The 16,527-nt window shown below is 39.6% G+C and overlaps 1 protein-coding gene across 4 annotated transcripts in view; it reads left to right on the top strand.

The window, feature by feature from the left end:
• The first annotated feature begins 4,567 nt into the window (after positions 1–4,567).
• Positions 4,568–16,527, top strand: part of mpdz (multiple PDZ domain crumbs cell polarity complex component) — a 44,328-nt gene continuing 32,368 nt past the window's right edge. For all 4 annotated transcript variants that reach the window (XM_079671526.1, XM_079671524.1, XM_079671525.1 and 1 more), the window contains exons 1-11: positions 4,568–4,698; positions 7,227–7,312; positions 8,288–8,454; positions 11,033–11,194; positions 11,487–11,626; positions 12,342–12,555; positions 12,827–12,949; positions 13,624–13,821; positions 14,297–14,429; positions 15,021–15,109; positions 16,190–16,430. In XM_079671526.1, the coding sequence (XP_079527652.1) occupies positions 7,297–7,312; positions 8,288–8,454; positions 11,033–11,194; positions 11,487–11,626; positions 12,342–12,555; positions 12,827–12,949; positions 13,624–13,821; positions 14,297–14,429; positions 15,021–15,109; positions 16,190–16,430 (1,483 nt within the window). In that variant the 5' untranslated portion in view covers positions 4,568–4,698; positions 7,227–7,296. The remainder of the gene's footprint in view (positions 4,699–7,226; positions 7,313–8,287; positions 8,455–11,032; positions 11,195–11,486; positions 11,627–12,341; positions 12,556–12,826; positions 12,950–13,623; positions 13,822–14,296; positions 14,430–15,020; positions 15,110–16,189; positions 16,431–16,527) is intronic.

Below are 16,527 nucleotides of genomic sequence, written 5' to 3'. Positions count from 1 at the left end.
GCAAGGGGCTTATGCCACCGCCAGCTGCCATCTGTGTTTGTCTGAGAGAAAGCAATTTAGGAAACAGGTTACTCATATTTTCTGTTTATTTCCCAGCTCACTGACTATGTTCATGTGCAGATTGAGAGAAAAGTCTTTCAGGCTGTGTCTTGAAAAAAACATTAAGTTTAGTTAAATGACCTGCGGTGGTTTTCAAAGTCTGGCGTGCAATTTATCTTTGACAAAAACAGATGCAGTAGCTGTGTGACTAGAATGTTATCGTCACTGCAGTCTCACATGATCAGACAATGAATAGAGGAGAAACTGTGTTAAGGAAATTTACCAAAAGTGACTTATTCTTCCTCTGCGGTGACCAATTTGAAGAATGAGTATGCATTTCATTCATCAGATGTTTTTTTTTCTTCCAGGGACTATCGTCTCTGTTGCACAGCTCACCTGCTGTGACTGAGGGTGCATTATAAAGCTCTATATTCAGCAGTCCAGCTATTAAGCTCTTTCATTGAATGCAACCTGCATCTTTTAACCCTTGTGTTGTTTTCCAAAGCTTTTATCGTTCATTGGGGTTCGCGGGTCAATTTTGACCCATGATGTATTTCAGTCCAAAACACACAAAAGAAATTACTATCATCCAATATTGTTTTAACTACATCATAGCTAACTTATTATGCATTCATAACCGTACAATCCTATTGTAATTTTATTTTATGGCCCCAAAACACATTACACCATGTGTGTTCAGGTTAGTGTACATATTCTTTGAGAAAGGTGGAGTTCCCGTGGGGGGAAGGGGGCCAGAGGGATGGGAGACCAGGTGCATGTTGCGAAAAATTATTGTTACAGTGGATGAAATGGTCAAAATCAGTTTTGTAGTGTTTTTATAGCTGTTGTGGAGGATATCATCCTTGTTCCGATACAAAAAAATTAGAGCATAGTTATTATATAATTTGAACTTGAAACGGGTCACGGGAGACCCGAACACAACGTAAGGGTTAAATAGGTAATGTATGTTATGGAAATGTGCGGTGAAGATGTACATTTGTGCGTAATAAGCTACCATTGCAGGTGAACTATTAACAACCTTAAGCGAACTACTGTATATCACAGCTGCCAATTGTCATACATTGACACAGATGAACCCCTACAACACTACCTACATGGTATCTATTTATTGCACAGTCAAAGTCTGAAAGGCACAAATGCATTAAAATGATGACCACGTTTTAAATTGTTATCATGTTAATTATTGAGGGAAGCTGTCAAGAAAATGCATCTTCCATAACAATAAGGAACATAGTCAAATATTCCTTTTAATAGTGTACCTTTGCTATACATGACTTTGGACAAATGTTTGACTTGTTTAAGCCCTGCATCAAAGATAGATACCAGAAAAAACGTAAGGTTACGGTTGAGTGGATATCACAGAATGAGTACGATTGATTTGATTTTCATGCTTGGATTGGCACGACATTTGGTGTTCACATTTAGCTCCCAATAGGCAGAAGATGATTGATTTTGGTGACCCTGTGACGTCTCTTTAGACGCAACACTCACAGCCAACACCGACCCTCACAGTCTCAAAAATCATTGAGGGAAGATGCTAGAGTGGCGTTAAAATTCCTCATCTGCACATTCACATTCCCAACAGGAACTATTGACTAGCTATGTGACCTTTGCTCTACAACATTATGATGCCAAACTTTATATGTTCAATCATTTGACCCTGAAAAAAGCCGTCACAAAGCTAGGATTATCTTTAGTGCATCTTCATGATTCTGGTTTTCAAGCTACTTAATGTATTGTTACATCCAGAGGTTTTGATTTAGCTTCTGTATATATATTATATTGTATTTTGGAGCGGATCCAACAACAACACGGCTTGTTTTTGCTCACATTGAGAGAAAGGCATCTGGCCTTGGTGTCGGTCTGCATGCTCACAGTGCCCTTAACGTTGTTTCGTTATTCCGGTCTATTGTATGAAAACTATTTATCATGAAGTCTGACTCTTTCTGTGAATCCTCTCACATCTTTTGGAATGTTATAGTTGCAAAGTCTATTTATATGTGGATGGATTTATTGGCAATAAATCAGCAGGCAGACAATGCCAGCTTCCCCTTTCTTTCAATCGTTGAATTTGAGATTTCTTCAGGGAATTTCTTTATTGCACCATATCACTGCATATACCTAGCTGCTGTCCAATAAAAGTATGGTATCAGAACAGGGAGCTCCTTCAAATAAAATCGGTGGTTTTCAGGCAGTGATGTCATTTTCATAGCATAGATGGTAGTCATTTTATTGCAAACTCATTGTGACCTTGTCAAAGAGTACATTTGCTATCTATCAGCACCGCTGTTTCTAATATCATTAATCAGGACAGCATGACATTAAGATGTGCTATGCTTTTCTAAATGGTGCTGTGCCTTTGTTAATGTTATCAGTTACACCTGTAAACATGTCCCCCTCACCTAACAGGTTTTATTTACCACAAAAAACACCAATTAACCTATTCAGTTTCAGCTATAAATACGCTGAATCGGCCAATCTTAAAAGGTTAACGAGATGAACTAACGGCATTAAGCTGGAGCCATAAATAGTAGCTTAAACTCCTGTAAGTATCCTAAACATTCCAATTCAGTTGTTGTCACGAAGCAGTCTCAAACAATGGGTATTGCTGCAGCCGTGACAGGCAGGAATAATATACAAAACGCTGAAGCTGCCTTGCAATGAGATGTTTTCTTATTCTTTCAATCTTTTCTTCTTTTTCAGCATTTGGCAGAATCAGACCTCCCACGTAAAAGTGGCTTATTGTCAAAGTGAGAGGGAAGTTATCGGGTGGATAAGAGGGAGGTAGAAGTGAAGATATATACGGTGATATATGGGGATTAAACAGCTTTCACTCCTGTTGAAATTAAATCTTACTTACTGACATCTCGCTTCCTGCTCTCCTCTGGGCCACGATCCATGAAAAGTCCTGCAGTCGGGGTCAGAGTGCAGATCTACAGTGCTTCTCTGTCCCCTACAATGAAAGGAAAAACAATGCAATTAAAATCAGAGCATTGCTATTTTGGTGCTGTCACAACTGAGTCATGCAACAGCTTCTCTCCCAGTAGGCATTTCATACATTTCACTCGAAAAACAGCTCATATCGAATTTGATAAGCATGGCACATTGCCGCCTGAAAGGGAGAGAGTGCATAATCCTGTAAACAGGACACAGATGGGGAATTCATGCCTTGTCCTTTTTCCAAGGTGCTTCCTAAAAATACTTTACCTTCCACTGATTGCTTGTTACACATGAATTCTTATAAAGACATCTAGATTGTACATGTTATAGTGTGGGTGCAGAATTACAGCATGTCTCTGTGTAACTCACTCATGTTTTATTAGCAGAATAAACCTCTGACCAATGTCATAATCAGACTCTGATGAATCATAACACCAGTTTGTGTAAATCATACCAAGAACGGCTCCCCTGCAGCATGTTTGTAATACATCACATTATAATTCAGGTCTGCTTTCATACTGATTTGCCCTACAATGACTCCAATATGTCTAATAAGAATGACAGCAGTATTATTTTTGCCTTTATGTTAGATACGGGGCTCAGCATTTTGCTCAAGGGCGAAAAACAGTGCACTGCTTTGTCTGTGACGCATTGTAGGGTCACTCAGGTGACGTTATCATCTCAAAGGACTTCATTCAGCTGCAAGAGAAAACAGCAACATTTCGACACTAGGGTCTCACTAATCTGCTCGTTAAATACATGTTGCAGCTATTACATTTAGATTTATATTATATTTAATTGGTGTACTTCAACTAAAGTAGGGTTTTCCAAGAAGGGCACTTACTTGTTATGACGTCCAACACTGTACTTTACAAAGGTATAAGTATCTGAATATTTCTTCAACCTCTGGATATATGTCTTTATTTAGTGCATTGACTTCCCTGGTGCTACTTTATTGTAACCTTTTTAATGCATTTGTTTTGTTGCAATCTACTGCATGTGCTTAACCTGGTTTGTACACATTAAGATATCCTGTATAAGTTACATGAAATAGAAAGGCTCTGTACCTTCCCATCTCATGTAGCATAAAGGATGACATATGATTCATTTAGTAAACATTTTAATAACAACTTTACTTATATAGCTACTTTTATGCAAGGTGCAAAGTTCCTAAAGGAAAAATATGAGATGCAACAAATAAAAACCAAACAAAAAATACTCAATATGAATTATTATAGTAGTAACTATAACTATATTAAATGGACCATTCTGCATAACTGCTACTTTTTTTGTAAGTATTTATTGTAGATAGTACTGGGGCGGGTAAAATACATTTTCATGTATTCCTCAAATATGTATTGTCTTATAATAATATTATCACCGTATTATTTATTTTACAACTGTTTTAAAAAACTGTTTCTTTTAGCTATTTATTTCCCTAACGAATGCATATGGCTCTTGGGAGTGAAATAACTTTTTATTTGAGTATTTAATAATTTGACCCTGACCCTGCAGCTGGAGGCCGAGGATCAGGGTGACCACCAAGCGGCGCTTCAGTCCCAGTGGCCGGGCCGGGGTGAGCTGAGGATCGGGTTACACACCGCCCCGTCTTTATGCCGCACACAGAGCGCCGTTAGCCGCAGGACAACAGCAGAGTAGAGGGTACTGAGATCCGGGAAGTAAAGGCTCCACACTCATGTAAGTGATACATTATTATCTAAAGTCGCTACGGAAAATCTTAATGAACATTTAGGATTATTGAAACAACTAAATATGTGTGCAACAGGCGCCTTTGTTAGCTACACTGTCGCTAATGAGAGGAAAATATCCCGAGACGCCTATCCTGTGGTCACCGAGAAGCAGAACACAGGGGGATTTAAATAGCTTTTAGTGTCTCTTTCTAAGTATAAAGTGTGTTCAGTTCACTGTAAGTAGCCTCAGTTTGACCCACAGCAACGATACTTTAACTTCTTCACCGTGGGAAGCCTGTTGCTCCTCCATGGATGAGATGGAGGTGGAGGAGGAGCTGAGGAAAGCGGATTGTTCCGAGAGCCCTGGTCACTTTATCAAAACACTAGCTAACCTCAGTGGATTTACTAGAAATACGCATACTTATATTGTAGCAAACGCTTTAATATGATAAGTAAGTGTTACGCAGCCGGGGACATAGTCGAGCTACTTTGGGTTTTATTTTGCAGAATAAATCCTCGGTGACAGTCCGGTATTATTAGCATATAGTCACAGCAAAGCTGACACGTGATTATTTTCGGAGGTAAATGCATCCTTAAAGCTCTGTGTTTGGGGTAAAGTCCACTTTGTGACATTAGCTAATGGGTTTCTGAGTCATTTGAGTCACATTTATGCTTCTTTCTTTTTTATGTAAAGCACACTGAATTACCCATGTGTAGGCCTATGTTATGTGCTACACATATGAACCTGCTATTTTTGCATATTAATGCAATAGCATATTTAAAACAAACTGGGCAGCCTAGAGAAATAAACTACTAAATCTAAAAGCATATTATTATATTAATTGATTGATTACATTTAAAAAGTATATTTCTCTGGAACTGGATGCCAGTTGTTATATTAATCATTATGTGGGTGCTCATACACATTACAAATGTTTTAGTACCAGTAAGAAAGTAGTAAAAATCATCGGATTTATGCAGCACTAATATATTTCCCTGCAGCTATTTATTAAACATTTGTATAGTGCAGGAGATTCAAAATGAGATTTTACACCAAATAAACCCATTAACACACAGCGACCACATCTTGTATTTGAAAGTCCATTAGTCATTTAGAAAGGTATAATGAAGCAAAAATAAATAAAAACAAATAAACTTGGCTGATACTGCTGACTCATGCTGGAGCTATTCTGAGAGTCGGCTTTTAATTACCTCTGCAATCTCCTTTAATCGTGTAATGTCCCCCTGAGTCATGTCGTGCTCGTAACAAAGCCTCTGCTGGACTCAAGTGTGACAGCCATGACACTGATGACAGTGTTAGCAAAACATAAAAACCCACAGCTACCTCCATATTATGTGTTAAAAATAAATACCTTCATACTGTGTTATTATCAGGCTTTAGTTTAAAGATGCGATGAGACAAGGTTTCACAGCTTCATTCATGCATGTAAAAAATACCTGAAAAATATCAAATAAAATGAAAAAGATGGTCTACTAACTGTCAAAAAACATTATAAATCAGATGCATTTGGAGTTATGGAAAATATATTAATTATTAATATTATAAAGATAATTCAGACATTGGATTAGATTATTTTCCAAAATATTAAATATGCGAAATAAAAAAGAAATAAAAAACCACACAACTAAAGTAATAAATAAGGTTACAGTTTATTCTCTCTCCTGTTGGCTTAATGTTAGTAACATTCTTATAATAATAAACATGCACAAAATGTGGAGGTCCTCTCCATACGTCATGCCATAAGTTGTTGCCGGTAATTTTGCGACATGCCTACATAGAGTTGCATTAATCAGTTGATAAGTTAAATGACAAAATGTCATCGGCAACTTTTTTGATAATTAATGATGAACATTGTAGTTTAGTTTGTTTTTATTGTCGCTTTTATTATGTATTATGCAATAGATCACGTTAGGCTGTGGTAAATTCTAATGTGCATTTCATATTCTGACATTTTAAAGAAAAAACCATTAGTCTAGAAAATAAACCACAGATGAATACACGATAAAGATAATTGTGGCAGTGCTATTATGATCCACGCAGAGTATTACACTGGTTTTAAAATAACTGATAAGACTGACTATAATTATTTTTAATCAGCAGAATGCTCTTTAACGTGATATGTTTATCTGATAGGAGTAAATTGGACCACCGTGTTTTCGCTGGCTGCAAACATGTCATGCATATTCCAAAACTGCTGCAACAGTGCAGTGAATGACATCTCTAACACACAGTAGATGTCACTTCAGTTCTGCAGCACCATGTTCCTTTGTTGCTGTTATGGTGAAGCATTTTAAGATAACAATATGTCCCCTGAAAGAGCAGAAATAAATCAGTTTTGCTCTTCATGTTGACCTTTCCAATGGAGAGGTTTTTAAGAGGTGTGGTTCAGACGAGAATTAGTGTCTACAGCTCTTACTTTCTGTTTCTATCGAGTGTGTTGTGGAAAGATTGTGTTTCCAGAAATGTATTTCTCTGACTGTTAAGAAAAAGCCGTTGTGTTTTTTTTGTTACAGGCCTTGAGGAAGGGAAACGAGTGACGTTGCTGTTAATGGAAATAAATCACACCCATCTGGAATTGTAAAAATGATCGAAACAATGGGTAAGTAATCACTTTGGTGACTTTCTCTCCCTGCTAGTCTTCTAAAAAATCATGATAAATAGCCGTAAATCCTCCCAAAAAGTGTTTTGCCTATAGTCTTGCCGTGGACCAACTTTACTGTCTCTTATACAAAATATTACACACACTACAGGAAAGGGAAAAAACACAAATGGCATAAAAGGGCCTCTTTAACATCCTTATGCAGCTGAAACAGATACCTGCATATCTGTGGCAACAGAAAAAACCCAGCTGATACTCTAATGTTATCGTCTTGTTTACAACCGTTGTTCAAACTACAAAGCGTCTTAAGTGCAGAAAGTGCTCCTAGACATTATAAAAAGCTCGATGAGGTGTTAGTCACGGTCCGTGAGCTTCGGAAATTGCTTCATTTTTGTCCAGCGTAGGCCGGGCTGACCCATCCTCACTAACAAGCCTCTCTGGAGTTTACAGCTTATGCAGGGTCCAGCAGGCAGACTGCGGAGGGGCTGCTGCTCTTATCTGCTGATACACACTCTCTGTTCCTGTGCAACACACCACTGACACTAATGGAAACAAGAGGACACATTGCTATTCTGAAGAGAAACTGTTTTATTTCTTCTGGTGCAAAACCTGATGCTACGTGATCTTTAGAGCAGCCGAGCTTCCTCTGTGCCGATTTACTGGTGGAGTGTAATGAAGTGTACTTTCTAAAAAAGTACATTTTCGTATTGTTACTTTTACTTAATCTGAGTACTTCTTCCACCACTGCTATTTACAGATAGTTAAATATACATATATATATATATATATATATATATATACAGTATATATATATATATTTTGAAACACAAATGCTAAAAGTACAAATACAAGTGTATTTTAAGGTCCAAACAACCTTTCTATCTCACTCTCTGCCCATGCACTGATTAAGCCTCTCTTCTCCACCGTCCTCTCCTCCACTCTGGTGCTGTCACTGAAATATGTGACGGCCTGCAGACACTCAGCGTGCCTTGCAGGCGGTGGAGCGTCTCCAGGCCCGGCTGAAGGAGCGGGGGGAGGTGCCCACCGAGGAGAAGCTCAGCCTGCTCAAGTCTGTGCTCCAGAGCCCCCTCTTCCACCAGATCCTCGCCCTGCAGAAGTCCGTGCAGCACCTCAGAGACCAGGTACCCCCACAAATATTGCATCCACATAATGTGAAAAACACAACTATTGGACTATTTATCTAATGAAGGGTATGCTTTTAAAAAAAAATGTTTTTAATGTAAACGATGCATGATGCTACAGCTGCAATTAATGGTTAAGTCTCTTAAAAGGGAATCGACAACTGATTTGAGTGATAGCAAACATTTGTCTAAAATACGGAGATTTGCTACTTTTATATCATATTAAAGGGAAATGTGTCATCTTTTTGTATTGATGTTGCCATTTCCCACCTTTTATTTTGAAATGTTTTCCTCCTTGTGTCTTGTCTGGTCCTACTTCCTGTGTTTGCCTTCCTGTCTTTAGTTTCCCTCCTGTGTCTGTCGCTCTTGTGTTTCTGCCTCCCCTGCCCAGCTGTGTCTTGTCCTGTGGTTACCCTTCTGTGTATTTAGTCTTGTCTTCCCCTGTGCCCCATGTCCGATCGTCCTCTCTTCTTGTCCATGTTACCTGCCCGTTTTTCTCGTCCATGTTACCTTATCGTCTTTTGTCCTGGTTACCAAAATGTATGACTATGATCTTTGAACTTTTAGTTTTTTTCTCTATATACAAACATTTTCTAAACCTACAATAAGCCGAATAAACCCTTGTATGTAGTAGCTGCTGTGCACAAGACAACCAATTACAGCAGGTTACAATGCTTTGGATATATATTTGGGCGTTTTATTAATAGTTTGAAGAATGACTTGAAGTGTTTTGGTTACATGACAAACATAACATCTTCAACAACAAGGTCAAAAAGAAACTACAGCATCAAAGTAAGGTTCATTTATCAACAATGCTTTTATCTTTCCTCCACCCTTTAAAATCCCCCTCTCCCAAAAGTGCTGCTGCTTTGGCCAAATTGCTGTCAGGGTTCATGAGCCGACCGTAGTGAGGGTACAGATAGAAGGTCTAACCTTTCAGGCTGATTCTTTCCATTGAGACTAAAACGTTTGAGAGGAAGAGGCAGAGAGCTCTCCAGTCTCAGTGGAGTGGGGCCGGGGCGAGCGTTTGAGAAATAGAGACGGAAATATGTGAGCTATGCAGTGGGAGGCAGGGATGCTCCAGCCTTTAGCCCACTGAGGAATTTAGATTATAAAAGTCTGCTGGCATTTCTCTATGCTGGAGGTTTTACTCATTGCAAAGGAGTCCTACATTCCTCCTGTGTGTGTGCTGATGCATGCTTTCTTTTGTAAGCAACACTTACCAAGCAGGTATTTATCATAATTTCCCTTCAGATCTGGTGAAAAGGGTAAAAAGTCTCAGTATAGTCACCGTCAGCAGGACCAGTTTGGAGCGAGGGTGCATTTGTTTTGTGTGTTGTTGTCAGACAAGAGCCAGACATAAACACACACACACTGTCCATCTCCTGGCTCTGGTAGTTAGGCCGCGCACAGTCCACGTCGCTATGGTGACCAGGCCCGACTCTCCAATAGGAAAGAGGCCACCGTGTGAAGTGGGGCAGAAACAATTTCTTAAATGTGCAAGAACCAAACTGGAACTTTAATCCTCTTAGCCAGGCCCCAACTAACAAAGCTCATGCAACTTAGCCGCATGCTACGCTACGTTAGCGTGGCCCATAGGGCTGTGTGCAGCGCTAATGTGCCCTGTTTCTCAGCACTAATCTGGGCCTGTTTTAAAGGCAGCTATAATTCACACTACATGTTCCCAGAGCTAAAAGTTGTGCAGCCAACTTCCCAGAATGCAAATGCACAAGTTCACAAGGACAGCTTTAGCTCGGCAGTGCCCTATGCCAAATGAGTGTTTATGAAACTTTGTGTGTGTGTGTATTGAGTTATTATATTGAGATGGTCATACACATTTTGACCTTTGGCTAATGAAATTGGGAAAACACTGTTTTATGTAGATGTCTCATTTATGTAATTTATCTGTCACACAAGTAAAGTCATTGCAGTAATTAAAAGCCAAACATATTAAGGCTTCCAGATGGCCGGTGATGCTTCCCCCTGCCGCCATGGAAATATTGTGTTTGGAGCCTTGTCATTGTTGGAACATCAGCTAAGAGCCATTATACCCTGAAGGATTAGGCTGTCAGAGATCCAGCTAATCATGGCGGGATAACTAACTATCTGGCATCCCAGTGGCCTCACACACACACACACACACACACACACACACACACACACACACACACACACACACACACACACACACACACACACACACACACACACACACACACACACACACACACACACACACACACACACACACACACACACACACACACACACACACACACACACACACACACACACACACCAGGGCTTTGGTGTCTAAAATTAAACTAAATGTTTACGTCCACAGTTGGAACGAGTCATGATGTGTTCTTGTTTGAACTTTTAATTGTTTTCAATTGGATTATTGGCAGTAATTGCTGCTCTCTGCAGGATTGTTTTGCAAGAATCCAGAGCTGTTATGTAGGCATAAGCATCACGTTTATTTTTAGATAAAACATGCAAAACAGTCATCTGTAATCTGTCACTGCAACATCTGCAGTTTTCGACTTAACTCACTACATATCTATTTCTATATTTTCAGGAGAGTCTCCCAGGGTCGCGTGAGACTGACCTCTGCGATCATGTCGCAGCAGTCAACCCCAACGGCGGCCATGTTTCCTACTCAGATATTTCAGCTTCTACTCTCATCAACGGCAAGCCATCGTCTGAGGAATTTGAACATCTTGTTCACTCCATGGCGCAGGTAAACACATCTGTAAAGCCGAGGCAATCACTGTGCTGTTTGTCAGTGTAAGATACTCTGCTGCCAGGCTACTGTTTTATTTGATGTATTACCGCAATAATTTTATGTTTGGATAATTTTACCACATGCACAAGAATCAGCAGGTAGAAAAACCTTAATGATATCTAGCACTACAGGCTAGAAGTTTAATCTAGAGGCACTTCTAACACACTTCTAAAGGCAGCTGCAGCTTTGAAGCAAATCAGCACACCGCCAAATAACATGTGCAAATATATATGTGTTTATCATTCAGGGACGCTACCTGGCACATGTGGATCTGCAGAAGCCAGAGTCAGGGGGTCTGGGCTTCAGCGTGGTGGGACTGAAGAGCGAGAACCGGGGAGAGCTTGGCATTTTCATCCAGGAAATTCAAGCAGGAAGTGTGGCCGACTGGTATGTTAGAATTAACACGCCCTAGGACTTTTTCAGACTTTTCTGGAAATTAAATGTATCTCGTTTCTAATTGCACCAACAAATGTAATCAGAATGAAACCGGGACTTAAGCACCAGGTAGAATTATTAAATGCATTGTCCAGGGCAAATTATTGCTTATTTTAATTAGTTTTCCACTTTCAAACATGCAAAACACAATGGCTTAAAGTCCTTTTGTTCCCTGGTAATAAAAAAAACCCAGCCTTTCTGGTTCCCAACAATACCCCAACTGTCACCAATATTCCTGATGCTGCCTTCAAAATAAAAGCTTAAACAACAACTGGAATTTACTAAAATAATGACAGTAAATAATGAACCACTTACACTATACAAAACGCAATGGAAATGAATGTTTAACTATTAAATTATACATAGAAATTAATCGTTTCAACTCTAATTGTTGTAATTTTTTCAATATAAAACTACATTTTCATGCCTTCAGAACATCATATGGCTTACAAAATACTCAAAATATTGAAATGTCAAATAGAAGCACAACCAAATGTAACCTTAGAGAGAAATGTGCCAACACAGAGAACAAAACGGTTACGCAACTAATGGTTAGTCTCCACTATTACGCTACTCTATGATAAAGACTTGATCAGAGGCAGATTTTGGTTAAGCTCTGACTTCATTTACCGCCTGTCCCCCTCACTATGTCCCTCTTCCCGGACAGCGATGGGAAGCTGAGGGAAGCGGATCAGATCTTAGCCATCAACGGGAAAATCCTGGATCAGACAGTGAGCCACCAGCAGGCCATCGGCCTCCTGCAGTGCGCCTCAGAGAGGGTCCAGCTCACCGTGGCCAGAGGACCCATCCCCCAGCTCACCAGCCCCGCAGTGTCACGCACACCCTCTGCAGCCAGCACCCTGTCTGCCAACTCCAGCGCGGTAAACACAAACTCTAATATCAGCCATGATTTCAACTTGCTCATTTAGACAACCTAATTTTTGCAAAACTCGCAAAAAACAACGCTTTGCCGATACACAAAGACACATTAGAAGCAGATCCTGCAATCCAACATGGCAGTCAAATGTGTCTGTGGCTATCAAACGGCGTACATACATACACTTTACTTACTCATCCAACACAGTTCATGGCTGGATACATTTGTACGAATGTTCATTTGTTCTATTCTTCCCCCTCTTTCCCGGTGCCTAGTGGCAGCACGTGGAAACGATCGAGCTGGTGAACGATGGCACTGGCCTCGGCTTCGGTATTGTAGGAGGAAAGACCACCGGAGTTATTGTGAAGACCATCCTTCCTGGAGGCATCGCTGATCAGGTGACTGCTTTTTCTGAGAGTTTGCTTTAAATGACTAATGTTTCTTTCCATGAAGATTCTTTGTATATTCTGTAAAGTGTTTACAATAAAAAAAGGAAAATTTCTTTGTATTTTATGTCACTTTAAATGTTCTAAAGAGACGGCCCATGTCAATTAGGAATAATGAGAATTGCAAGCTAACTGTCACTCTTGTCTTCTGTTTGGTACTGAGCGCTTGATTAAGGGTTTGATTTCATACTGAAGCTACACAGACTAATTAATGGTTTACTGCACACAAGTGTCAGAGGCCCACTCGACTTCACCTACAAAATGTCACTCAAGTAGCCACGTTCAAACCACAAAGAGGCATGAAAAGGACAGCAAAATGACTACAAAGAAATAATAAAATACTATAAATAGAAACAAATAAACTAAGAGTGATTCAAGATTACCACAAAGGGACATGAAACATAAAAAAGAAACACAATGCGTGTCTTGCTTCTATGTAGAAGAGATTGAGGATCTCTAGCATGTCCATACCCAAGGGCCCAAGGTGTCATGGGTAGCTTACCTACACCTGCATAAATTGTAATGATATAAACATGTATCAGACAAAAAAAAAGACAGAAAATTACCACAAAAACATTACAAAAAGACCACAACACTTCAATTGTCTGAAATGTGTTTTGTTTTAGGATGGCCGGCTGCGCAGCGGGGACCACATCCTGCGGATCGGGGACACTGACCTGCTGGGGATGGGCAGCGAGCAGGTGGCCCAGGTCCTTCGGCTGTGTGGGAACCGGGTGAAGCTGGTGGTGACCCGGGGGCCCTTGGAGGAGGGCCCCTCTGTCGCTGCTGTCATGCCTGTGGTGCTGCCCACCGTCAACGAACAGGTAAGGGGACTGCTGCACTTTGAAAAGAAACGAGAAAAGTCTTTAAGTATTGGAGTATCACTACAGCGATTCACTGATGATTGATTATTTTAAAGAAAAACAAGTTCACCTCCTTTGCCTCCATCTTTATTCCCCTTCTCTTCGTGGTTCTGAAATGAATTGAAAGAAAACTGCTGATTAATTTGCCTGTGACTCATATTTTGAGAGCAAATGTTGATTATTATTTATTCAGCTCTAAAACATCGATTTCACATATATTTTCAAGGCTCAGCCCTATTCAGACATTGAATGAAATTCGGTGAATCACTTTATAATTAACATCCTTTTTGCCTGCACACATTAGGGGTCTATTATTGTCACCAGCGTCAGATTGTTTATTATCAAAAATTTGTTACCCATGTGGTGCAGTTGATGATTTGTTTTCCTTTTATCTTGTTATCAGTGGTAATTTACCTGTCTTTTCCTCTGTTCACAGGGCTATGAGGAGGAGGAGGAGGAAGAGGAGGAGGAGGAGGAAGAGGAGGATGAAGCGTTTGATGTGAGCCTGACGAAGAACGCACAGGGTTTGGGCATCACTATCGCCGGCTATGTTGGAGATAAAAACTCAGGTGAGAAATAGCAGACAGAATGACCATTCAAATCAGAGTATGATGTTCAAAATAAAAATATTTATAACTTCAGTATTACACAAGTTGTGTCAATATATTAATTTCCAACAAATTCCCTCCTAATAAAACACTTTACAATTAACTGTTACTGGTGATTGATAGTATGTGTGTCCTTTATGAGTGCTTTAGCCACTTTTAGCTTATCGTGTTAGGTAAATATTAGACATAAATCCCTCAGTTGGACAGAACACTTTAAATGAATGTATGCTAACGTGTTAGCCTAATAACTTTATAAGGTGTTGTCAATGCCGGTGTTTGGGAAATGATTAGCTTCAATATAAGTGCACACAGTAAGCCTTTTTATTTTGAGCTTCTTCATTCATTTAATTAAATTGAATATGAAATGGCCTTGGCTGCAAATTCTTTACTTTTCAAGGTTAGCATTAGTGCAATGGGTTCATCTCATTATTGTTTATGACTCATGCAATATTGAAACATCTGTTAGCTTTCCTCCTCGGGTCTTAATATCCAGATTTACAGCTTTGTTCTTCATCTTTCTTTTTATTTTGTGTCCTTGTTCTGCCTCCTCAGAGCCCTCTGGCATTTTTGTGAAGAGCATAACAAAAGACAGCGCTGTAGATCAAGATGGCCGCGTCCACGTTGGAGACCAGATAATAGCTGTAAGTGCAACAATTATGCTCTTTGTGCTTTCCTCTCTGTAATGGCATGAGGTAAAATATTCAGTGAAGGTTTATGAGATGTATTACCGAGAGGGAATGGAGGGTGATTATGAAATGCATGATGAATAATTAACTGATAGTTATTAAAGTGTTTTTTATTGTGACTGGGACTCTTGAATTAGCTTCATTTCTGCAGGGCGTCAAACTGTGTTCATCATTTCATCATTTTGAAATTAGTTAATGTTGCCTTTGTGTTTTCGAAGTCCTCACATCCTCCTACTTTTTTGTGACTGTGTTTATGTGTGCAATAGTTTTATTCTTGTGCTTTGGGATCCAATTTAAGAACTTTAAGCATTTAATTGACTGAATTATTTAAACTTGGGGGTTTTGAACTCTCCTAAATGATCTAAATAAATAAAGTTAATGGCTTGAATAGATGGGAATACTCTGGTGCTGTTTAGGGCTGCGAGTAATGATGATGTTCATTATAAATGAATGTGACGACTATTTGTTAATGAATTATTAATAGTTTCATAGTTTGGTGAATTAATTAATAGTTTGGTGAATTAAATGACAGAAAACATTGAGAAGTGTCAGTTTATCAAAGTCTAAGTAGATGACTATAAATGTCTGTAAATCAAGATTTGATCGGCGACATTTAAAAAGACATTTTCGCATGATAAATGACTTTAATAATTATCCGGAAAGTCCAAGCTCATGAATATAAACATTTAAAGAAATTCACTTAAATATAATTGAAGAAGAAATAACTTAAACAATGAATCAAATTATTATTATTTTGACATTCTTGAAGCTCTACTGGTTAATAATGCCTATGGTTGTTTCAATTTGACCTCAAACAAACAAGTATTCTATGCAATTCAGTTTACTTTTTTATTTTGTACATGTTCAGAGCTATAAAAACACATAAGAACACCAAATGGACAATTAACTTCAATATGAATAATTTAAGAGGTGTAATCATAGTACTTTTCTTCCTTTTCACCGTCTCTTGTTGTATGTTATACTTTAAGAAAATAAAAATAATTCCAGCTCACTCTGGTGTCTCGCCCCCTGCAGGTGGACAGCGTGGACATCCAGGGCTTCACCAACCAGCAGGCGGTGGAGGTGCTGCGCCACACAGGCCACACGGTGCACCTCAAGCTGATCCGGAGGGGCTTCAGGCCCGAAGACCTCCCCCCCGCTGTGGCCCCCAGCATCGGCGTGCTGCCCCCCAACACCACCATCCCCACCACCACCATAGTGCTGGAGGAGCTGGAGCTGGAGAGGAGGAAGGCAGAGGAGGAGGCTGCGGCACAAGGTAGGGACTTAATGAAAAGAGACAAAAACACACTACCTGAGAAAAGGGGACATTTGATGTGTGAACATGTGTGGCTCAGACAGGAGATATGACGCAG

This window comes from Notothenia rossii, assembly GCF_949606895.1.
Source record: "Notothenia rossii genome assembly, chromosome: 3".
NCBI classification, from domain to species: domain Eukaryota; kingdom Metazoa; phylum Chordata; class Actinopteri; order Perciformes; family Nototheniidae; genus Notothenia; species Notothenia rossii.
The sequence above is the reverse complement of the archived record's forward strand: the minus strand, read 5'-3'. Positions and strand labels throughout refer to the sequence as shown.